Source organism: Argiope bruennichi, chromosome 11 (assembly GCF_947563725.1).
Source record: "Argiope bruennichi chromosome 11, qqArgBrue1.1, whole genome shotgun sequence".
In the NCBI taxonomy this organism is placed as follows: domain Eukaryota; kingdom Metazoa; phylum Arthropoda; class Arachnida; order Araneae; family Araneidae; genus Argiope; species Argiope bruennichi.
The window spans coordinates 28070956-28096273 of record NC_079161.1 but is presented as its reverse complement, the minus strand read 5'-3'; the positions used below and the strand labels follow the sequence as shown (position 1 = coordinate 28096273).

The 25318-nt window shown below is 29.5% G+C and overlaps 1 protein-coding gene across 1 annotated transcript in view; it reads right to left on the bottom strand.

Annotated features, from left to right (window-relative positions):
- The window catches only part of LOC129957154 (cytochrome P450 3A24-like), a 57969-nt gene that overhangs the window by 29311 nt on the left and 3340 nt on the right, over window positions 1-25318 (bottom strand). The window contains exons 2-7 of the mRNA XM_056069327.1: window positions 15514-15610; window positions 15102-15154; window positions 11112-11208; window positions 9053-9202; window positions 5723-5960; window positions 1682-1821 (exon numbers count right to left, since the gene is read on the bottom strand). Of these exons, the coding sequence (XP_055925302.1) occupies window positions 1682-1821; window positions 5723-5960; window positions 9053-9202; window positions 11112-11208; window positions 15102-15154; window positions 15514-15610 (775 nt within the window). The remainder of the gene's footprint in view (window positions 1-1681; window positions 1822-5722; window positions 5961-9052; window positions 9203-11111; window positions 11209-15101; window positions 15155-15513; window positions 15611-25318) is intronic.

The following is a 25318-nucleotide window of genomic DNA, read 5'->3' as shown; positions in this document are numbered from 1 at the left end:
TTCAAGATGCAACAAAGTCATGTGATTTCTCGCCCTTTTCATTACATAAAACTACTCTCCTTGGATCCATAAAAAAAAACAGACATCGTGTAAAAACATCGTGTAAAATAAAAAAAAATTCGAGCTTGAGATTGTGACGAACCTCCACTTTTTAGACCTCCATAAGTTCCAAAAACACATTTTCGGAAAATGCTTGTTTGGTTGTCTGCGAGATTTCTATCAAAATTTGAGTAAAATTTTGATAGGAAGTTTGTCCGTCCGGCTGTTCGAATTTCAGTTAACACTATAACTACAAAGCGAAGAGGGCTAAATAGATAAAATTCTGGTCACAGATTTAATATCTATATTGGAGACATCTATCAAATTTTGAGACAAACACAAAAAAGGGTTGACTGTCTGTCTGTCTATACCCTCAAAAAAATGTAAACACGATAATTCTAAAATCGTAATGGCTTTAATGTGTCAAATTTGGCATATAGTTTTTAGGAATGACGAATATTTTAAGAGCGGTTATTACGTAACCAATATCAAAAAGTCACAAATATAAGTGATCAATACTTTTCAAAGAGGGGTGTGATTCAAATCCTTGATACGATCTTACTGGTGATATTTCGATTACAGGTTTTGGATCACGATAGAAAGTAACAATCGATACGATATCACTGAAATTTGCCGGAGCGGTGACTTCACTGGAAAGTAACAATCGATACGATCTGTCCAATGGAAGCTCTCGAAAGAAATCTGTGATTGGATTGAAAAGTGAACGGACCGGTTATTGGAATTATCATATCGTATCATTGAATTGCATATCGCTGAAATTTATCGGAGCGGGGATTTCACCGGAAAGTGCGACGCTTCACTGGAAAGTGCGAAGTCACCGCTCCACTTTACGGGAGTGACCGATATTCGTATTTGATGATGCACTATTCCATACAGATCATTTTTAATTGCTCGTGACATGATTGACTTTGATTACATGTATTCTGTTTACTGCTGGCGCCATTTATTGGTAGAATATAGGACTAAAGTAAACATTTTAAAGAAATGACATATATTTTTAACTCACCTTTTCCAGAAAATGGTTCATTCTAATAAATAAATTAAATAAATAGTTTTGAGAAAAAAAATAAAATTTAAGAAGTAAGCTGAAACAGATAAATTAATTCAATCACACGTTACTTAAATTAGTAAATTAAATATTAATTACAATTAATAAATTTTATATTTAATATTAAGTAATAATTTTTAATTAATAATATGATTGAAATAACAGATATTTGGAACGCATATTTAAAAATAACAATAGCAATATTATTTGTTATTCAAAAAATCGTGGATTTTGCATCTCTAATAGTTTTGTGACTACAAATATAGTTTTATATCAAATTTCCGTTTAAATCGGTTGGGGAAAACACGTTTAAAATACAAATTCAAATTTCGGAAACTATTAACCGCATGTGAGTGATTAATCGCCGTAAAAGTCACCAAGGATTCCACAATAGATTCAAGAAAAAAGCTGAATTTACGCCAAGGGCTGCTATTTCATATTTATAAAACGGCAATACCATGCAAGGCCTTTTCAGGGATAATATCTTTATTAGAATGCGAAAAAAAAATTTTGGGAGATCACTGTAGCCAGTTAATAAAATAAAATTCATTTTTTAATTTTAAATGTACTTACCTCTTTATTTCTTCTCCTCGTTTCTATGACTTTCTTTACTGAATCAGTGAGTTCTTTGATTGGGTTCGTCCCTTTATTCTTGAAAATCAATATCAAGCGAACCAGCCAATTCCAAATTATATTTAAGGAATGGAAACTAACTTTAAAAGAAATTAATGCTTTTAAGCACATTTTCCAATTTTAAATTTTTAAGTACATTTTGCACCATTGCTCATGTTTGTAAAAAGTAATAAATGGTGTGTATATAAGTCTAAATAAAATTAAGTCATTGTCCTACACTTTTTCGACTCTGTGTCCTTGCTGATTTTAGATTTTTCCATGTTTACGTAAAACTCCAACTAATATTTTTTTTTTCCAAATTGGTTAATATGTTTTGTATAGATTAGATAAAAATAAATAAAACATATTTTACGCAGTGCGAAAATTTATTGATTAAATTTGAATAGAATAATTTGAAGAACCAGGGCCACCGCGTCGTTATTAGGCGCCCTTGTTCAAATGGAAATTTGGCTCCCCTTTATGGGGTTCTGTCGCACTGCTGCAAATTATATGTACTGCATCATATGATTTTCTCTCAAACTATTTGAAAGTCGAAAGCCCATTTATGTCCTTTGCTACTAAATAAAGATTCAGATAACAAAACTAATTTAACTAAAATTTTAGAAACATTTTTTTTTTTTTTTTTTTTTGCGAAAAATTTATTTCTGAGAATTTAATGTTAAATTTGTTTTCTTCTTTCTGCTGATTCAAAATATTTAAGCAAATTAAACCAATATTCATACAAATTACTAAAAAGCATTTGTTATAAGCAACTGAAATATTGAAAACATCTCAGGTACATTATAAACTTTTAATGAAAAAAAGCTATAATTATTAGTAATTTTTTTAGATTTTTTTTCGATTATTTGGAAATTGTAATTGTATATCAGAGATAGATAAATCAAATTCTGCCCAATTAAGGGTAAGATTTATCTGGGTTTTATAGAGATAAATAAAAAGTTGCTTCTTGAATTATTTTGTTAATTTCAAAGACAAAAGTTTTTCTTAATGAATTGTTTCTTTTTATGAATTTTTACTGCTATGAAAATAATACTAATAATATATTTAGATTGTTCATTTACCTCTAAATAATAATCTTATTTTTTAGAGCAATTATAAACAAAAAACGATTTGAAAACAATTAATAACAGTACTTTGCATCCGAAGCAATTCACAGAATGTACACACTTTATGAGCAGCGACTACGCATATGATTAAAAATAAAGGTATTCCCTGTTAATGCAAGAGCACACAACGCACGGTGGCGCCGCCACCATCATAAAAAAAAAGCAAACTAAACAACGACGTTGAGCCGCAACAGCTTCACAGCACGTAAAGAATAAATATATGCCGATACAAAACATTCCCAATTTCTGTTATTACATGTTACAAATTCTTAGATTTTTAACACGTTCCGTGTGGTAGCGCGAACTCCACACGGAACGTATTTTTTATTGTTTGTATCGGCAATCAAATTTTGTTTTACACAAAAGAAAACAACCCGCAGAAAAGAAAACAAAAATAAAATAATATTAAATATAAAATAAAATCTCATTTTATTGCTTAGAAAATATAAAACATGCAAAATTGCAAGCGTATAATTAACAACTTTATTTTAAGTAACATTAAATTAAAAAACTGTAAGTACTATAAATTTTGGCGCCCCCCTGTCCCAGGCGCCCTTGTGCGGTGAACAATTTTGCCACCCCCACGCGGCGGCCCTGTGAAGAATCAATGTTAATCGAACTTTTATCAAATCGTGGAATTAAATTTGACTTTTTTTTTTCTCATCAATTTTCACGTGATAGTTTCTTTTCAGCTTAGCGATTCCCCCAAATTTAATTTGTCTTAAATAAGAATTAAATATCTATTATATTAGATTTAATATAAAATTACCTGAGATTTTGTAGAATTATCATCGAATGAGGCAAAGGAAAAAAACATAGCGATATTTTTATATTAGAGATTTTGTTTTAAAAAATTAAACTGTTTTGTCGATATTTATTATTTTCAGTTTTCAAACAATGAAATTATTCATAAGATGAAAAATAAACTTTACTTTCTATTAAATAAAAAAATGATAGCATCTGTGATTATCAGATTATGTCAATTTACAACCAGATGGCACTATGATATAAACGGGTTTAAACGAAAGATTTTGGCAAAGCTATGGACTTTCAGAAATTAAAGACAAAAAAAAAAGTACTAAAAAGAATGTTCTGGTTTAATTCTACAATCCGACATTCTGGAACATTTAGGTGTAAAAAAAGCTAATGAAAGAATAAGAATCCAGGTTATTTTCTTATCAAGAGAATTGATTAGAAATTATTTTTTGTAATTAGTTTCCAGAGATAATGCATATTACTGCTTAAGTAGCACATTATACCATAAACCTTGAAAAATTATTATACTTTCGTCGACTAGATAATTCTCAAAAAAGTGTTCATCCAATTAAAGTTTATAAAAAGCAGTTCATACAAATCTGATAAGCGAAAAAAAAAAGTGTTCAGATTGGCAGAAACAATGTTATTATCATCCGTTGCCTTGAGAACCCAGGCGCTTTTTCCCGGCATCTGAAGGTAAAGTCTCTAAAAGCTGAAGAACATTGATAAATATAACAGTTATATCCATATATGTATTTATGAACAATAAAGCGCCATCTACCGGATAGCATTCAAATCATAGACTTATTAATTTACATCTATGATAAACGCACAATATCATGCGGCACCTTTTCAGAAGGTCTTAACTCTTCAGAATACTGAAACGGATAATTTTGAATGCTACTGAGTTTGTTGAAAGCACTGCAATTTTTTATGTAGTCCTTTAAAATGAGGGTTATTTTTTTCAAGTAACTAAAAGTAGTTTTACAAGCTAGCGAAATCTTAGGATTTGTATCTACTAATTTATTATTCTTTTATTTGCTTTTTCATCTAATTATGATTGATGACATATATAGGAAGAACGAATTTTAATTGTCTATATCACATCCCTATTCGCACAAGATATACGATATCTCCACAATGTTATTCGATATTCTGATTGCCAGCCAGCTTTATGACGATATCGAAATACTGTTGATGGTGTAGTGATCGTAGCGCCATCTTTCATTCATGCCATTCTAAAGCGCTACCTATTTACTTTACCTAATACAGTCTGTATTAATACTTCCCCAGGGGAAATCCCCGTTCTATGTATACGTGCGCTAAGCAGTGATGTTCCGATGGTTGTTAGTGAAATAAAGAGTTTATTTTTCTAATAGCGATGAAATGCTTTATACAACACTCTACATGAACATCACCACAATGGGTATTTTGTTTTTATAGAAAGGTTAAATTTAAATCACCTTTTTTTAACTTTTAAAACAATTGAAATATGCAATCATATATCTTTTATTACTGCAGATGTGAAATTGCAAATCATATATAAATACTGCTTTTAGTTATTGGCAACTCAGAATGTTTTCACTTTTTTTTTTTTTTTGCTGATTTAATTTTAAATTAATTATAATTATTAATTATAATTATTAATTATAATTATTAATTATTAATTATAAAGATAACTGAAATTTATAAAGATTCCTAAAGTGAATTTCGTCTGCTTCTTGTTTTCGTGACAAATTCTGTAACACCGAGTTTTAACGGCTTAAGAAATACATCGCCAATGGATAGATACAAACATATCGCAATTTATATTTAAATATTGAATTTGTGCTATATTTGGCCATTTCTGACTGTGTTTGGAGATCTTGCTCTTTTTGATGTCAGTGATTGCTTCCCGTTTGCCAGTATGTTCTGTGAGCTTCTATTGATATGATGTAAGATTGCAGCCGTCGAATATTTCAAGTAACTTTTTGATAATGAATGTTTAGTCCAGATATTTGAATTTTAGAGAATTATTATTTTGATCTGGAATGTTACTAAAATTTATGTTTAAAAGTGGGTGGGTATGATGAACATAATCTCACCAAACTGCAAGAATTGTCAAAAAATGTGTACTTACATCCAAGGAGGAGGATAGGATTCCGAATATCTCTATCGAAGAATACTTTACTACATCGTAGCAAAGGGTCATCAGGATTATTCTGCAAGTCAGTTTGAATTCCAAAAGCTGTTCTTCCAATCACATCCATGGTGAGGCCTTGATACATTGGATAGATGTCAAAGGATTCGTCAGCTGAACATTTCTTTTCTACATTGCTTACCAGGGAATCGATGGCACTGTTCATAATGGGAGCCATCTAAAATTTTTTTTATTTCATTACAGTAGATTGTTGGCAATTTTTGAAGTGTATAAAATGAGGACCATGTCACAAAATCGTGTTTTTATAGCTTTAGTAAATCTCAATTAATGAGGAGTGTAGACTTTACTTCGGAATTAAATATATTTTTGATGTAGCTGTGGTTCTAGAGGTTTGAACTCGCAACGTTAGGGTTCATATCCAAGTAACATAACCCTTAGACAAAAGTGATCGCTCTGGTCCGGAGGTTGTTATCTGGCTTATGAAGTTACCACCACATATCTTTATGTTATAATAAAAAAAAATGCTTGGATACCTAATTAAATTAATCAGTTATATATCATAATTAGTAATATAAAATTTTTATGCATGTTATTCCCTTTTTTTTTTTTATCTTAATAACCATATTCCCTTACAGAGTCCAATAGATACCCAGGCAATTAAATATTCATGTTTAAATCATAGATGCTAGTAAATTATTAAAGTTATTATAAGGTTTCGGAGATTAAGGACCTACGAGTCCAGGTGCTCCGCTGAAATACCCATCACGTCGTCGTCGTCTTAAAAAAATGCTATTAGTAAGCAAATAAAAACGATTGTTATTTGAATAGTAAACGAGTATATTTCTCAGAAATATTATTTCTTTCCGGTGTAATAGGAATATTAAATTTCAATTATATGTGTCCTAAATTTTTAAATTAAATTATTCGTTAATTCACAACAAATTACGCCAAGATCAAAAATCGGAATATCTTCTAATGGGTGATTAAAACATTGGTTGGATAATTTAATTATATTGTTTTATTTTTTTTCTATTTTAATTTAATTTTTTCTATTTTAATTCTAATTAATCTTACAACTTTAAATGATAAATTCTTGTATATAGATATAAATTTATTTCGCGAATCTCGAAAAGGCCTATAACAATTTGGATCAAATTTTATATTTAAATAAAGTTTTGCTTCTTTAGTTTATTTATATAGGTGTCTTTACTGAAAAAACGACATTTTACACACACACACACGCACACACACACACATGCACACACACACACACACTCATGCTGACAATTTCTTATAGTGCCATCTCGGACCCGATTTCATCACGTAAAACTGAGTGTAAGTTCAAAAATACAAGTAATGATAGAAAAAAGGCAAAATAAAAATATAGTAATATTGCAGATTGTTTCTAATAACACGTTAAACTAAACGCATTCGTGATTTTTTTTATTTATATTAGATAATATTGAAAAATTTCTAATGTAATCGTATGTGATTCGTATCTAAATATTTACGTGATTTAAAAGGAAAAAAAAAGTCGAGCAGGTCATTCAAATATTCTTGCAAATGTCACAATTTTGAAAAAAATCCTTTTTGATTTTCTTATATTTTACTTATTTATTGTAATTGTGTTTTCCAATATTTTGCTTATTAATTTGATATCTTTTACACTCCAGAGCTCTTTTAGTTTGTGTTTGTTTGTTTTTTGAATGAGGAGGATTAAGGGATTTTTTAGTAACAAAGGCTGTCATCCCGATTAGTTTGTGTATAAGACTCAAAAATACAGATGAAAACAAAAATAAGATTGTAATACCTTCTAGCATAATTTTTTGCAAAAGATATTTATTTATGAGTAGACTATTCCATTTACGAAGAAATATGATTTGCCGAAATTCGTCATAATGAAATGGCATCACTTGTGAATAGCAACGTTAATTTGCGTTTCTCGCGCAACAAAAAACAGAAGTAATGTTGTTAACTTTTTGCTTGTAAATAAATCCTTCCTCTTTCTTCTGATTTTTTTATAGTACGATTTCAAAATACCAAAACCTGTTCCATGCATCAGGAATTCAGCAAATGACGCAAAAATTCAGCATTTTTTAAAGTGAAAGACATCTTAAGCTGGAAATGAATTAGTGCTACCATACTAATGGCGAAAATAAGGTGAAATTTTGATTAATAATTACGGGAAACAAAAATTTGAAGGCATGAATATATTTATTAAAAATGTCAAAATATCTTAATAACTTCTTTAAACCCTACTAATTATGACACCATCAAGTCACACAGTTTACACCATATCTGATTTCACATTTTTATCTCTTCTGTAGGAAAATATGAATACAGTGATAGGATTGCATGACATCTCATCCAATCCTCGTCAATTTTACACTTGCCAGCATTAATCGGATCTTTTGGTACAACGGTATTCGGAAATCGCACTTTAAACCGCGTTAATAATACATGGAATCGAGAGAATAACCACTCTTCCTAGTTATATTATTTTATATAATTTTGTAGTATGACCCTATTTCTCAGATCCCCTGTAAATGCTCCGCATGTACGTTCTTAGTACCACTAATTCTAAATTAGATGGTAAGTTATTTTATATTGTAATTGATCATTTATAATTCGTAAAAGAGAAAGTACTGTAATCGTCAAAAAATTCCAACTTGAGATTTTGACAAATCTCCAAGTTTTAGACCTCTTTTATTTTGATAAACAGATTTTAAAAGAATATCCGTCTGTCTGTCGCAAAGATAACTCAAAAAATAATTTGAGCTTTAAGCAAATTTATATCCGATTTTGAGCAAAATCAGTACAGAGAAAGATTGGCGATTCGAATATCATTTAACATGATAATTACAAAACAGACATATAAACACGATAACTCAAAAACGTAATGACATAAATAGATCAAATTTGGTATTGGATTTTGCGACTATAAATGCATTTTTTATGTCAAATTTTATATCAATCGGCTGGGGAAACAGATCTAAAGTACAAATTCGATCTTCCGGTACTTTTAAATGCATGCTAGGGATAAAGCCAATAAACTCGCCAAGGATTACACGATAGATCCAGCAAAAATGTTAAATTCACGCCAAAGTTTAATATTTCGCAGCTGTTGTACGCTATTTCCATGGAATGCATTTTCTGGGATAAAATTTTTATTAGACAGTATAACAAGAAGATCAGTACAGAGAAATCAGTTTGGGGAAACCAATCCCAATGGTTTCATACATTTCATTAAATATAAAATTAAGACTCAAATTATTAATGTCTTAATCGGTTTTAATAGGTGAAATTTACCTGTTTCATCTTGGATGCAGTAAAAGAAGGCGTGATGATGGAACGGATTTCCTTCCATTTCTTGTCCCTCAGTAGAAGGAGTTGTTGACTGAATCCTTCTACTCTCTGGGTTTTTCTGCTGTCTGCATTGTCTAAACGAAAGTTCAAATTCTGGAAAAATAAAAGTTTTCGAATGAAACATTTTTTTTTTTTTTTTTCAAATACATGACTGAAGTTACGAACGATCGATTTATTATTTTTTTTTACATGTGTTCCTTTATTTGAAGAAACGTATATACTTTTATTGCGTGATTTGTTATCATGTATTTCTTCATCATATAATTTGCTTATATTATCATGTAGAAATAAACAGGAAGATGGATCTCTTATAATTAATAAATAAATAATAAAAGTAAGCGACAATAATAATAAATAAAATGAAAACCAACTTTTTAGAATTACTCGGTAATTAAGGAATGATAGAAGAACCGTTTGCCATCCATTCAGTTAAAAAACTAAAGAATTCTTAATGACAGAAGAATCGTCTGACATCCAATCAGTTAGAAAATGAAGGAATTCTGGGATGACAGAAGAATCGTCTGACATCCAATCAGGTTCTTTCTAAAAAATTGATGTTATTTTTTTATATATTCATTTCATATTCGGATGAATATTGTAAAAAATATCGTCATTATTTTCTTGATTCTACTAATTATAAATATCTATTATATTTGCAACGTATATTTTTTGATTTTGTAATTTTATGCATTTTATGTTTAATATATTATTTTTATTTATTCTTTTCCCGTCCGTCCATCCCTCAAAAAGGCCTTCTGTAACTTTTTGTTGAATAATTGACATTACGTAATGACATACAAAAAAAAATCTTATTTCTTTTAAATAATGGAGCTGTTCTCAATGAATAAGATCCATTCAATTTCTGAACATTAATGTACTGATTGCAATCAACAACTGTCAAATATTATTATAATACTAAATGAATTATTGAATTATTCTGAAAATAATTATTCATGTGTTCATTTTATCAGATTTATTTAAAACAGTTTTTTACTCATATCATTATCACTGTGATCCCAGCAGCAATAAAGCTTTGCTAATAAATTCTTTTGTATCAGCGAAAAAACAGGGGGAAAAAAAGCTGATGCAAAAGCTTTCTGAAATCTTAATTAACAATCCCAAGTCACGTGCATTATCTCTCAACTTATTTTATTCGAATCTTTTATAAAGTGAATCAGTTTCAGTTACAAGATCTTTAAAACCATTGTTACACTAAATACCACCATAATCATATTTTCAGTAGAGAGAGGTATGACAGAAATGACTCAGCTAATGTAATTTCAGCTAAATGAGGCTGCGAGGTGTAACTGATGGCTATGGATAATAGTCTATAATAAACTTATTTTTCATATTAGATCCTGGATTTTTTTTCTCTGCTTAAAACTGAAGTCAATCGCTTAGAGCAATCCTGAAGATCTTCTTTGGCCAATCCCTATATGAAGGATGTTGTAAGCTTTTAGTCGATATCTCCTCTGTTTTACAATTATCGTGTACAGATATATAGCAGAGAAAAAAATTGATATTGATTTTGAAATTTTAAATTGCTAATTACGTTTCAAAATTAATGGAAGAACCGAAATAAACAAACAATAAGCTGAAAATTGCCTGTACGATGTTATTTTATTCGTCATTTAATGAAAAAGTTCGAATAATTAAAATCCAAGGTGGATCTTGTTTTGAGTCCTTTTATAACTATAACAGTAATAGAGACTATGAACTTAAGTAGATAATAAAGTTCTTAAATAATTATTATAAGGTAACTTATATATAAACGAATTCGTACTTTCTTTCAATTTTGCACTTGCATTGTGGTTGCTCTAAAGCGAGTATTTTCTGTATTAAATTGTTATGCACATAATAAATCTACCACGAACAATTTGATAAAGATTTTTTTAAAATGCGTGTTTTTCTTAAATGTAATAATTTAAATAAATTATAAAAGATTTATTAAATGAATCTACCACTCTTACTCTTGTAGGAAGTGATTAATAAAGCCACTTACTGGTCTGTTTATAAACTTGTGGAAATCTGAAACTTCAATCCTTTTCAGTAAATCGACGTCAGCTACTAAAACTATCGGTGTTGCCCCAAAATAATAGCTGAGAAAAAAATCATAGATTTATTGATTAAGTTATCAGATGCTTCAAACTTCAGAAATTTACATATTAATCTTGCATATTAATATTTGGTTTGGTTAATTAATTCCCCGTTTTAAAGTAATATTACGACTAATTTGAAATAAGAAAAAAAAATGAAATCTGCTATATCAAATTTCAACTTATCATGTGACAACATAATTTTTTTAAAGTCACATGATATCAATCCGACAAAAAAAAACACATCATGTTCTCATATGACTAATTTTTCGCAATCACCAACATTTAGAAAAGCGATGGTTTTTGATCATTTTAAAATCAGTAGAGTTCCAAATTTTTTTCCTCTAGGCCAGAATTTCCTTTTTTGAAAAACCAGTTTAAACCGGTTTAAAACATTCACATGACTATCAGATTAATTATGCGTCTATATTCAGAAAAGTTTTTTTATTTCAAAATCATTCGAACTTCAAAACTTTTTTCGGAAGCTAGAAAAATTGCAACTTTCGATATCCACCTCGCTATTTCGCGTTGACTCCCATTTTCTTCTCTTTGCTTCTTCGGGTGAACTTCTTAGAGCCGTGCCTTTTATTTTCTGCCCGTGCATTTTGAAGCTTCAGAAACCCGAAACCAAAACAACATCACATTCTGACATGATAACGTCACTTATATTACAAAATATTGTTTTACTAGGACCATCAATTATTAAAAACTACTGATCTGTTTCTAAAAGGTAAATACGTGGGGAGGGAAATTCGAAAACAAATTAATCAACTAATCAATATCGCATCAATACACTATTTCCAGATATTTTTAAAATTACTTAATTAATTTTAGATTAACTGTTTTATACTCCACCACTATTCATGTTTTTTTGTTTTGTTTTCTTTTTCTTAAATTCAAGTAATTTTCTTCCAATTGATAATTGTCTTACAGCTTATTTCAACTTCAATTTCTCTAATGAATTGCTTATTTTCAGATGCATTTTGGAGTAAATAAATATTTTGAAACGGCATAGACTGAAATGCTATCTGTGTCTTTATCAATAGAGATTATAATTCTCTTTTTATGAATATCTCTGCATGGATTTCAACTAAGAAGAAAGAAAATGGAATAAGTTAATGATACAACATTTTAATTCTTAACATTTTCAATGATAAAAGATAAAAATGAAAACAAAAAGAATAAATTACTGAAAGATCGTAACATTAAGGATATATTATAATAAAACATGCGTCATATTTTAAAAAGAAATTTACATTAAGATCCAGTTTATAATAAGGAAAAAAATTTGAACAAATAAAATACAAAAACTTTTTATAATTAGTTCCTAATTAAACAGCAAATTATTGATAAATAGCAATTTGTCGGTATTCTCATTGATGAAACAAAGTAACTATGCATTAGCATGCGTTAAATAACACCTTAAAACTGTACTGGAAATGTTAATTTTATTTGAATATCCATTTGTTGAAGAAAGGAGGTTATTAACAACTGTTAATGCGTAATGAATGCAATAATCAACTCTTTTCTATATCTATCTTACACTGTGTGTGTGTGTGTGTGTGTGTGTGTGTGTGTGTGTGTGTGTGTGTGTGTGTGTGTGTGTGTGTGTGTGTGTGTGTGTGTGTGTGTGTGTGTGTGTGTGTGTGTGTGTGTGTGTGTAAACATGATTTGCAGATGCGTGATCGAAAAGAAAAAGTTTTTAAATTTTTTCTTCGATTTATTTCACCACTAGAGTCATAATTTGTACCGAGAAAAAGTGAAAAGCAATGGGTCAGTCTACCTCGCGACACAAGAGCAAAAGAAACGGAAATTTGTCCCTTCAGAGATTTTACTATGAAATTCTTTGCCACAAGTCAACTGAAGCCAAGGAATCTGAGGTATCTGTAAAAGGATGTTGTAAGCATTATTGATTTTTATCCCTTCGCTCTGAGCATGTAAAATGCGTATTTTTCTAAAAAGTGTGTAAAATTAATTGAATAAAAATATTGGGAATTGGATCAGGAAATAAGATAATATTTTAGAAGAAAATTAACATTAACTAATTTAAGATAAAAATTAGGAAATTAATTAGTATTTAAATTACGCGATACCATTACATATACATTTACAAAATCAAATTACTGAATGGATATATAGATTTATTTAGAATAATAATTTTCAAGAAGGTCAAAAATATAACTCGAGCGAAAATAACTTGGGAATACGGATGTATAATGTAGCATATTATCACTATAAAGGGGGGTGCCAAATTTTAATATTATAAGATCTCAGGCTCAACCTTGTTTAAAGGTCTCTCATCCAACAAATGTCGTAAAGTCTCTATTAATTTAGCAGTGTGTTGTAAGTCGAAAGAATTTCGATCTGCCCCCCCCCCTCTTCCCATCAGAAGTTCTAGAATCTGTAAGGAAAAATAAAACAACATTGGCCAAAAAACAAGCTAATTTTTCCACCCTGTTTCCTTCTCGGAAAGTACGACAAGTCCATTGTACTTGATTAACGTCGGTTGGCTTTTGGTAAACCAGGACAAACAAGGGACACCTTTCTTCATCAACGGATATTGATTGTTTAGCAAATATCTATTGCTATAACATAACGCCATTTTGTGCCTGTGATGCTGCCATAACATCTAACCAGTTGAATGAGCTTGTGGTGAAAGCTTATAAGCCAGTTAACAGCTGCGCTACCCGAGCAATTGCTTTTGTATCGTGGTCATGTTACTGGGCTGCGAACCACAGGGTCTCAGGTTCTATCCTCGCTCATACCAATTCGTCACATTGGTGACTTCGGGCGATGAAACTTCAACCTCGGTGCAGTTGTTGTGGTACCATCTACCCGCAGCAACCCAAAGTCGTCAGACTCACTTGACGTAGCACATCAGCAACCACACAAGCACGTCATAACGCTTGGCGCTACACAAAATGGGTACAGGCGCATTAGAATCAACAGCTAAATACATCACCACTCAACAGCCATATCGTTCGTCTCACCTCCGACTCACTGGAGGGAGAGTCTGTGGTGAAAGCTTATAAGCCAGTTAGCAGCAACGCTACCTGAGCAACTGCTTTTGTATCATAGTCATGTTACTGGGCTGCGAACCACAAGGGCCCAGGATCTATCCTCGCTCAATCCAATTCGCCACAAGCGAGCACAAAATGGGCGGAAAAGAAGAGGGGGGAAATGATAAACTGAAAAAAAAATTGAAAATTAACTTTAGAATTATTACAATTACGGGGGAAGAATTTAAAATTGATTTTGAGGAGTGACATTTTGATTTTAGCTATCGAGTGGTCTTGAAGAAGAAGAAGAAAGAGAAGAAGAAGTCATATACCATTCGTTCTCGAGACTTGTTTCTGGCTTTCTCATGAACCATGACAGAGTTAACATGCAATCGGTGGAACAGTGTTATATCTATTTTTGAGGGTAAACCCATTGAACAAGACGGGGGTTACTTTCCGCAGGTGTTCACTATAGTTTGGTGAACCAAAATGTTTAGTGTATTTATGTTCTCGCTATTTCTCAATCATAGTGATTCCTTCCGTATATTACGTTGTTGAATACATGCTCCTACGTAAAAATGATTTATCTGTGAATTCTTATTTCACCTTTTTAAACAATTATTCTGGATCTCTAAGCATTTGACGATTTTTCATAAATTTTATATGAATACAAGAATGCATTGTAGAGGTTCATGTGGAAAATTCCTAAGTATGGACTGCCCTTGGATATCAAATTTTCACAATTGAAAAGTATTTTTAAAAAATTTCTTTAATCTGACTTATTTTAGATAGAAAAATAATTATCTTTTACATTAACAACGAATCAGTTTACATTTGTGAGGTAACAAAAATGCCTTAAGTCTTCTCTCCGTTCGATATAGAACTCGTGATACTTACCCTACTATATTTCCATATTTTTTAAGCCACTCTTCGTGGCACTTGATAGGGGTCTGAAAAACAAAAAGAAATATAATTTTATCTCAGCTTATGTAATAGCTTTTGTATATATTAACAAGATAAAAGATTGACTTTCGAGTTATTAATTCGATTCATTAATGACACATTTCATTTCAAAATATTGCAACAATGAATTAATAAAATATATCCTTATCAAATTAAATGATATTTCTTTACAACCACATAATTTAAAGTTTTAGTAAAAAAAAAATTAACAGATATGCAGCAGAATTTGATTAAGTCTTTACGTCTTTCTGTTTCTTAAGCATACATTATTTCCGAATAGGGAAAGAAGTTAGTATTATTATTATTAATTAATTTATCAGTATGATAAATAACAAATTTTACTTGCTTTCATCATTATTTCTAGCATATTCCCAAACAGAATATTTGGCTCTGGTCCTGATATACCCATTTTCTTCAAAACGGAGAAACATCGCTTTCTGTATCTATAAAACGATATGATAATATGTAATGAGCTTGTTCTCTAGCTTAAAATATAGAGTTATTCCAATTAAATTAGGTATGGGAGCCATTTTTTTTATTTGTTTGAATGGTCCTTACAATTTTTTGAACCTAATATATTTGTTAATCATATACCATTAGTAAAAATTAACTCAAAATTGAAAAGAAAGAATAATTTAAATGATTGCTCAGACAATATAAGTTATAGTTTTTTTTACATTTACCACTATTATTAGTTTAGTTTGTCATGAAATATTATTTCATTCGTCTTTCTTTTCAAATATTAGAGTTTCAGAAGTTTTTAGTAGCAGAATAATTTGAGGCAGCAAATTTCAAATGAATATATATATATATATATATATATATATATATATATATATATATATATATATATATATATATATATATAAATGTCGCAAAAGATATGTCGTAAATTTTTACAAATACAGATTCATTTATTTATTGAAAAAAAATATATACAATAGAAGGGGAAAACAATAGCAGAGTAAATTCATAAGAAAAAATAATCATATATGCAAAAGTATAAAAAATTATTAAAAGTATGCATTACGTAACTATTATAGTACCAAATATGGAAATTTTTTGAAATAAATTACACATTATACCTTTCACAAAAGAAAAACTCATGAAAAAGTTATCGTTAATTACAAATCATCTCGATATTTTTTTAAAAATAGTATGGTTTCCTAAAGAAGTTATCAAGATAATGTCATATAGGCTGTTAAATAATTTTAATTGGATCTTTCAGATAAGCTCTTTATTCTCCACTGCATATATTCAATACATTTAATTTCACAAACAACAATTTTGAGTTTTATTTTGAACGAACAACATATTTAGGAATATTTAGAAAATTAAGAAATTAATTCGGTCAGTATTATAAATCTTTTTAAAAGAACTCTTGTATTGTCAATTTGATGTTCTCTGCAGTTGAAGGAGCTCCCGCTTCCAATTGGAAGCTATCTCCTGTAATGATATCTCCTCCTGATGATGAGTTAAAAAAAAAAAATTTGTCCATGGCTTTTGATGGTTGGCATGGGTTGACATTCCTCTTAGAAGTAAGGTGGTATTCTGACTCTGCGCTTAAAAAATGTCATCTTACAGCAATTATAGAGTTTACTGTATTCTTAATTTTCTATACCAATTTATTCTCTAATCTTTCTTCTATAAATTTCAACTGTAATGTGGTTTGTTTTCATCACGTTCTCAAGATCCCTTCAAAAGTAATACGCCTTTACTGATATACTTACATAAGTTTTGTCTATTTAAAGTTGAGTATAGAGCAAAGAAGTAATATGTCACATATTTCAAATACTAATTGCGTATTTTTTTAATTACTGAAAGTCATAAAAGAACATGCATAATCTTAGAAATATTCATTTTTAGGAAAAATTTGATTTTAGTTCCTAATTTTATCTAAGGTTAAAATGTAAACATTTTGAATTTAAGCAATAAATTATCTTAAATATCTATCTATCCTATTTACAGCATAGTTTTATTTGTTTTCCAAATCAGATTATGTGACAAAATACATAAATCCATCACTAAGTCAAGATGATTTCTTAGCTATATAAAAAGTATTATGTTATAAAATTTAGAACTTTTCAGTAAAATAATTTCTCATTATATACGTTACTTATTTTGAGATCATAAATGCAGCGAAAGTCCCTCAACAGTCCAATTACCTATGTTAAATTTGTAATTCTCTTCAAATAAAACTCATTTCTTTCTGGTGAACACCATTTTATTCTCGGGCATATTTTTTGTGCCCCTTCAGTTAGACTGTTGCAGATTAGGACACCTCTCACAATTGGGTGCCGCTTCTAGGTCACAGAATCGTTCTTACACACCAAACGTTACGATACAAAAAAGAATTAACAAAAACTTATTACTCGACAGATACGCCATCTAGCGGCGTAAAGCTGTAACAAAATTGTAATATTAAAAATTATCTGACAAAAAACACGAGGACATATTTTAAATGTGTTCTATGCCACGTAACCCTAAATAGTGCTGTGATGGATTGGGATGAACAAGAATAGAACCTCACGCGGGAGACCGGGGTTCGATTCCCCACCGGGAAGCCAGTCTATGGTGAAAGCTCATAAGCCAGGTAACAGCTACGCTGCACGAGCGAGCAATTTTTTTTTGTATTGTAGACATGTTACTGGGCTGCGAACCACAAGGTTCCAGGTTCTAACTTCGCTTATCACAATTCTCCACATTGGTGACCTCGGACGATGAACCTTCAACCTTCGTACAGCTGTTGTGGCGCCATCTACCCACAGTAAACCAAAGTTGTCAGATTCACTTGACGCAGCAACCCAAAAGTCGTCATATTTACTTGACGCTGCAACACAAAAAGGCCGTAACAACGCAAAGTCGTCAGACTCACTTGACGCAGCAACAGCATCAGCAACCACTCAACCACACACGCTCGCCATAACGCTTGGCGCTTATCAAATGGGTACAGGCGCATTAGAATCAACAGCTAATACATCGCCATTCAACAGCATATCGTTCGACTCACTGGAGGAAGAGTCTATGGTGAAAGCTTATAAGCCAGTTAGCAGCTACGCTACCCGAGCGATTGCTTTTGTATTGTGGTGATATTACTAGGCTGCGAGCCATAAGGTCCCATTCTCGCTCATCGCAAATACGCCACAGTGCAATCAGAAATTATTAAATAATTAACAGCTTATATTGATTTCGAAGTATATTAATAGCATGCAAAAAAACAAAACAATCCTTCATACTTTATTATTTATGCAATAAAAACAGATCATATTTTAATAATCAACTACTTTGTAAACCTTGCAAAGTTCTATAATATAATTCAGTAAAAAAGCATTTGTAATAAATATGGAGATATAGTTTATAATAAAACATAAATATAAAATTCGTTAAGATAAAAAAAAATGAACACAAATCTTTTTATCTTTATGAACATGAATATGTTACGGCCAAAATCCGAAATTGGCCAGTTCGCAAATTGACCGGCCAATTCGCGAACTGGCCAACGTTGCTGTAAACTTACCGGCCAATGTCCGATCTTTTCTTGATTTCGGGCTTTGGCCGGCCAATTCGCGAAGTGGCTTGGGACGATCGGCCAAAGTAGGAAGAAAGGAATCAAGAGCAGATTGTTTTACACACTATTAAAAATGAAGTATTTAAAATGAATACTTCTGTGTACTGTTTTTTTTTAAGTACAATTGTTTCAGAAACGAGTTCAAATGTGACACCTCTGAGTTAAAAATAAGCTTGTAATATATAAAAATATGATCTCGTGTTATTCTGTTCTCATATTAAATCCATAATAGAAATTATTCAGTGGACGTACATGCTGTAACAACGCGATAGCGTGAAGATTAGATTTGCACCCGTCAAAATGAACGAATTATATCTTGAGCAAAGGCCTTGCGTATCGTGTATGAATACAAAGGCAAATTGTGTACTCAGTTTTCAATTACCTTTAAGGGTCATCCTTAGTCTTTTTCTGCTCCATGGACCTAATGTTAAAGATCCCAGATCACATTGTCTCCTGAAGTATCGCTTCAAAAATATGAAATTTTTTGCAAAGACAAATAGCAAATATAAGGGCTAATTAAAACAAATATGAAGAAAATATAGTTTTTTTATTAATATAATTTATTGACATTTCTTTGTTGGCGCCATCAGTCGAGTTTCACCTACAACATGAACTTATTTATATTTTATACATAAATGTCATTATATTTATTTACCACTAGCCGCCTTTGACGACCAGCCGGTTCGCCAATATATCGCTAAAATTTTCAATTAATGTAACTTGTTGTCTTAGTAGCTTTTTCTGCAAAATATTTTTCAGCTTCATATTTTGGTGGTTATATGATTCAGTCATACTTTTATGTAGGCCTTAAACAGTTACGTTCATTGTACTACTTTCTCTAATGTTCTGTCAGTATCCATAAAATTTCTACTTTAAATTAAAGTGGAAATATTAAACTGCAATCAATATAAAAGCCTTTTATATTGAAGCTAACCATGTCTTTTTTTAAATATGAAAATTGAAATCAGAGTCGTTTGGCAGTGAAATTATATGTGCACTGCAGAATAATTTATATATCTTAAAGAATTATTCAACAAAAATTGCTGATTCATCGTAAAATTAATTTTTTACTTTCAAAAGATTTAAATGATGCAAATAAAAATATTTTATTTTATTTCAGTCAATAAATAAACTTATGAAAAAATTACGAATTTTAAATTTTACACAGTCTTTTGGTCCCAAGGAATCATATTCTGCGAAAACTCTTGACACTTCAACTTTTAAATAAACGTCTCTATCCTCTGTGATGAATCTGACCGATTTATGAAGTTTTTATGCACAATTTTAGAACAATCAACATTTTCATAATCACAGGTCAATCACTGTGGAGAAATCCTGCCAGAAGATAAACGTATCTTCATTGCGACAGTCGGTGAAGTAGTCTAAAATCGCCAGTTTTTACAGAAGAGTGATATTGAAATTTCATAAATCAGTCAGTTTTAGTGATTGATTTAATTGGTTGGAGTTCAACAATTTTTATTTAAAATATTGGTATCTCAAGAAAATTTTGTTAAATATGATTCAAAGGGCAGAGAACCTATGTAAAAATTTAAAATTCCTGATTCATCGGAGCATTTATTGACTAAAGTTATATTAAATATAATTATTTAGTTCCTTTAGACCATTTTGTTAGCAAATGTATGCACCAAATTAGCTGGTGGTTGCTGATTAGAATGATTATAAGTATATTAAACTATGTTTGCCTTAAATTAAATTGTTTTATTGAATTAATAATATAGGAATTGTGAAATCTCATAGAAAACTTTTCATCCTTTTACTTTTCAGAAAAAATATCCTATTTCCTTTTTTTTTTTTTTTTTTTTTTTTTTTTTTCCTTTTATACAGACACCTGCCGAAAATTACAATTTTACTTATTAAATTTGCAATAATAATTGATTTATTTTTTGATTTCAACTTCTATCAATATGATGGCAACACGTTGATAAAAGCTTTCTTTTTTAATTTGACGTGCTCGTGCAAATTAAATTTTATTTTTATTTTCAGCGAAACATATTATTGAAAAATATGGTTACAATATTTCCTTAAAAATTCGTTACAAATCTAAGCATAATTTTTAAATTAAAACATTGGTATCAGTAGGGGGAAAAGGAGAGTTCTGGCACAGTTTGACCTCAGTTGACCCCGGCTGAAATGGTGATAGCGAAACCCCTTCTCTGCAACTCACCCCTCCCCTCCCCAACCCCTTCGAAGACAGATTAGGCTTATCTTTCTTTTAGGACTTTGAAGAGTTTTGGAGTGTTTTTGATTTTTGGAACTTAGAATTTTTTCAGAATAAACTAACTACTAATTATTTTTTGTTACTTCTCGAATTTAAATTCTGCTTTTCAGGAATACCTTTATATTTTATTCATTGAATGAAAATCTTTGATTAATTCTCATGAAAGCTGTTTTATTGATTATATAAGGCATTATTATACTTTTTTTTTATTTATTTTAATACTTTCCTTTATTTAATTTATATATAATTTTATTTATTTTAATAATTTGTGATAAAATTTGAATTCAATAGGATTGAATAGAAGTATTATTCAATAGAAGAAAAATTTTAAATAATAAAATTTCATTATTTTTTTTTCATTATCTATTTTTTAAAAAAAATGTTAATATTTTATCCATTTGATATACATAATATATATTCCAAAATATATTAGCTTTAATTAATTTTTCTAATCTGATTCAATTGACTCGTCATGTTGAATATAAATTTTCCAATGACAAAGGTGATGATGAAATATTCCTTCAATAAAATATAGAAGTGATCTTTTAAGAAATTCTTTTAATGGTTAAGCATTTCTTAGATATTGAAATTCAACCCGAAATATGAATTTTCTAATGATTTAGAAACATTCAAAATTGAATTTTTTTAAAGCTTAAAATTGTCCAAATCATTTTATCAAAGAAATCTTAAAAGCGATACCTCTCACATTTTAATTTCTTAAATGAAGATTAATGTGCTTATAGATATATAAGTTTACCTTCAATCATAGAAGTATATTCTAGATGTAATGCTTATATTAACCAAAACTCATAGAGACTATCTTTCGAAATGTTATGATAAAAGAGTTGTATTTTATCTCGTGCACATAGTTCTCTGCGTCACTGAATATTTTATTGTAAAAATTTAGTGAATCTTCGACAGTACACACTTTTAACCTAGATAATTCAATTTTATAAGGATTTTTTTTTTTTTTCCTGACTTCGAATTCTTACAGCAGTATGAAAACATTTCTAGAAATAGAGTTAACGTTTCATATATTTAAATTCCATTTTTTTCCCTTTATGATCGTGAATATTTTTAATGTGTTTTTTGAAAAAAAATATTATAACTGAATTAATTTTTTTCCACTTCTATGAAAAGTTTGCCTAAATAAATTCTCATAAAAGCTATTTTTTTTTATTTCAAATTAGTTTTATAAGGAATTTTTCTTTCAATTTATCAGCTTTGATTGAATTTTAAGTCCTGATTCAAATTTACTCTTTGCATTGAACATAATTTTTCCAGTGAAAAGGCGTTGAGTGAGTATTCCTTCAATAAAATCAAAGACTTAACATGAAAAGAAATATCTTAGATGTGAATAAGTTTTCCTTAGATAATGAAAGTAAACTCGAATTCTTAATTTTCTATCGATTTCAGTATGCACACAACACGAAATTAATTTAAACTTCACCGCTGCAAGTGAAAAATAAAATTTATTTAGAGAAATAAGATTTCAATTTAGCTATTTTTCAAGAATTAGTTTTTTTATGATAATTTATTCTTCTAATTTGTTAGCTTTGACTAATTTTTCCTGCAAGTTTCAAATTCTCTCTATTGTATTAACATAATCTTTCAGTAACAAAACTGATGCCAGCGTAAATCGTCAATAAAATATAAATGTAATTATATTATAACTTCTTGCGTATGAATAAGTGTTTTCTTGCATAATGAAATTTGTTGAAATTAAAATAAGAATTTCATCCTTTTATTAATTACAAGCATAAAAAAACTGTGCACTATTTTTAAAGTTCAAGGCTGTTGATGAAAAATTCTTTCGACTTAGAGAAACAGACTTCACTCTTTCGTTACAAGATTGCGTTATTATCTCAATCTTTAAAATTTTTATAACGTTTATAGCGGAAATGCTGAAAGTTAAATATATTACTCCACGAGTTTTAATTCCTTAAAATAGATCAATGCTTCAATATCTTCAGTAATAGCAACCATCAAACCATTTGTTTTATATTCAATGCATATTTTGTCCATGCACTTGCACTGGAAGCAGATTACTTACAATTTTTGCATGATTACCAATAAAAGGATTGTATTTTAATCCGTGTCCGCGTTTACTGGAGTACTTCTTTGCCGATTATTTTATCTTCAAAAAGTTAATCTTTATGCCAAAGAAGTCAAAATGTCTTATCGAACACTGGTCTTAGCGATTACAAAGTCGCTGCCCATAGTATTAGATTATAACAACTTTGAATTAGATTGGAAAGACAAAATTTATAAAACATTACTCGTGGTGAAATATATCAAAATAAACGAATTAGAAATTTAATATATTTTATGTTTAATTTCATTTAGTTTTAGTTTATTAGTTTTCACATTTAGTTTTATTAGTTTCTAGATATTTGTTTCAGCATTAAAAAAAATGATTATTTCCGATTTTTTTTTTCTGTAACATTTTCTTTTCTTTCTTTTTTTCTTTCCTTTAATTTTTGATATCTAATCCAAGAAATGAAAGTCTATTGCTCGTAGATTTTTTCTTCTTATTTTTAACAGGAATCTGTTTTTCCCAGTAATCTGTAATGTCACAGTTTTCCTATTCTGTAAAATTTCGTTCTAGAAAAGAAAGATCAATCTGAAAAGAGATTCTTCCTGCTTCAAAGAAAAATCGGAGGAGAAAGAATTTGTTATTAATTTTCGAAGCTTAATTCTTTTCCGAAAAATCGATCAGTATCATTTTGATATATAACGAAATTTACCAACTTTACCTCAGTATATTCTCATTCATACACTTCTAAAACTTTCAATCGCTTTCACAAAATTTCATTAATTTCCGTTAATATTAACGATCATTCGCCTAAATATAACCGCACAAACCAAAAATTAGAGATTTTTTTAAGTCTTTGATTATTTAATTTCGTTTTAAGTTGAAACTTTTAACGATATTTTAAAAATGTAATGCATTAATTGAATCTCATCTGTTCTCAGGTTTTAATTCTATATGCATATATTAGATCTATGAATTTACTATCATTCATGCTTCCCATAAAAGAATATTTTATATATGATGAGGATATTAATTCTTTTCATATGCTGAAAATTCATAAGTTATATTTATAAGTCAAAGAACTTCTCAATATCCATACATACTTTTTCAAAATATCTGTATCTTTTGGTTTCGAACATTAAAAGTTCTCATCATTGAATGTTAAAAACTCACAATTACAACCCCTCAGCCATGAAGACTTAGACAGACAGCTTAAAATTTGCTATAAATATGATAGAAAAGATTTTTTTTAAAAAAAAAATACATATTACAACTCTTGCCGGTGATCATTTGTTTACTTTAGTGTGTCACCGATTATTTTCATCAAAATGGAATATTCGATCATATATTACTAGTCATCATGATAATTTTTATCATGCATTCTTTCACATGGATAATGCGTTGAAATCCCGACTTCTTACTAATGTATAGATGTCAATTTAACGAAAGAGGAACAAGGCCCCCAGCACATTCAATATGGGAAAAAAGAAACCCAAATTACTTATGTTTGGTGATTTCTTTCAAAAAACTTTTATTCGAATGTCGAAATGCTCCTCATATTCCTTGGGAAATGGGATTCGCCGACATATCTATGGTTTTGTCAACCTTATTGGCGAAATTTCTATCCTTCAAAAGAAAGATCTTATCAAAGATGTCTTTTGATATGTCTACAATATAAAAACAGACAAATTGAGTCATGAACTAGGAAACAAACATAATCTTTAAGGAAACTTTGTCATTCTATTTATTGAATTAAATTTTTGGTAACAGACCTTATACAGAAAAATGTGCAGATGTCAAACAAATGATTCATTTCTTTTTAATAATATTATTTTGAATATGTTAGCAAATACATCCGAGATGTGTATTGTCTAGGATTCAGTGTCTTGGTCAGTAAATAAAAGTTGTTTCTTATAAATATGACTATGTTTAGATATATATATATATACAATATATACAAAGGAAATATATATACAATATATACAAAGGAAAAAAAAAGGGGGGGGGGGAAGAAAAGAAAAAACTTGCTAAAAAAATGTTTCAAAAATGTTCCATAGAAAATTTACGCTTCTGCTTTATTTTTTGTTAAATTATAAAAGAATATAAGAATGTGAAAAATTATTTCTTTAAAATTAATAATAAAATAAAACGTAAATTTTCTACGGAACATTTCTGAAAAAAATTATATATATATATATATATACATATAAAATATTTTTTCCCATTTTTTTCCTTTGTTGTCCATCGTATCTTGAAGTTCTAATTCTTAAAACATACTTTCATTACTTCTCCACTAAAATCTTTCAAGT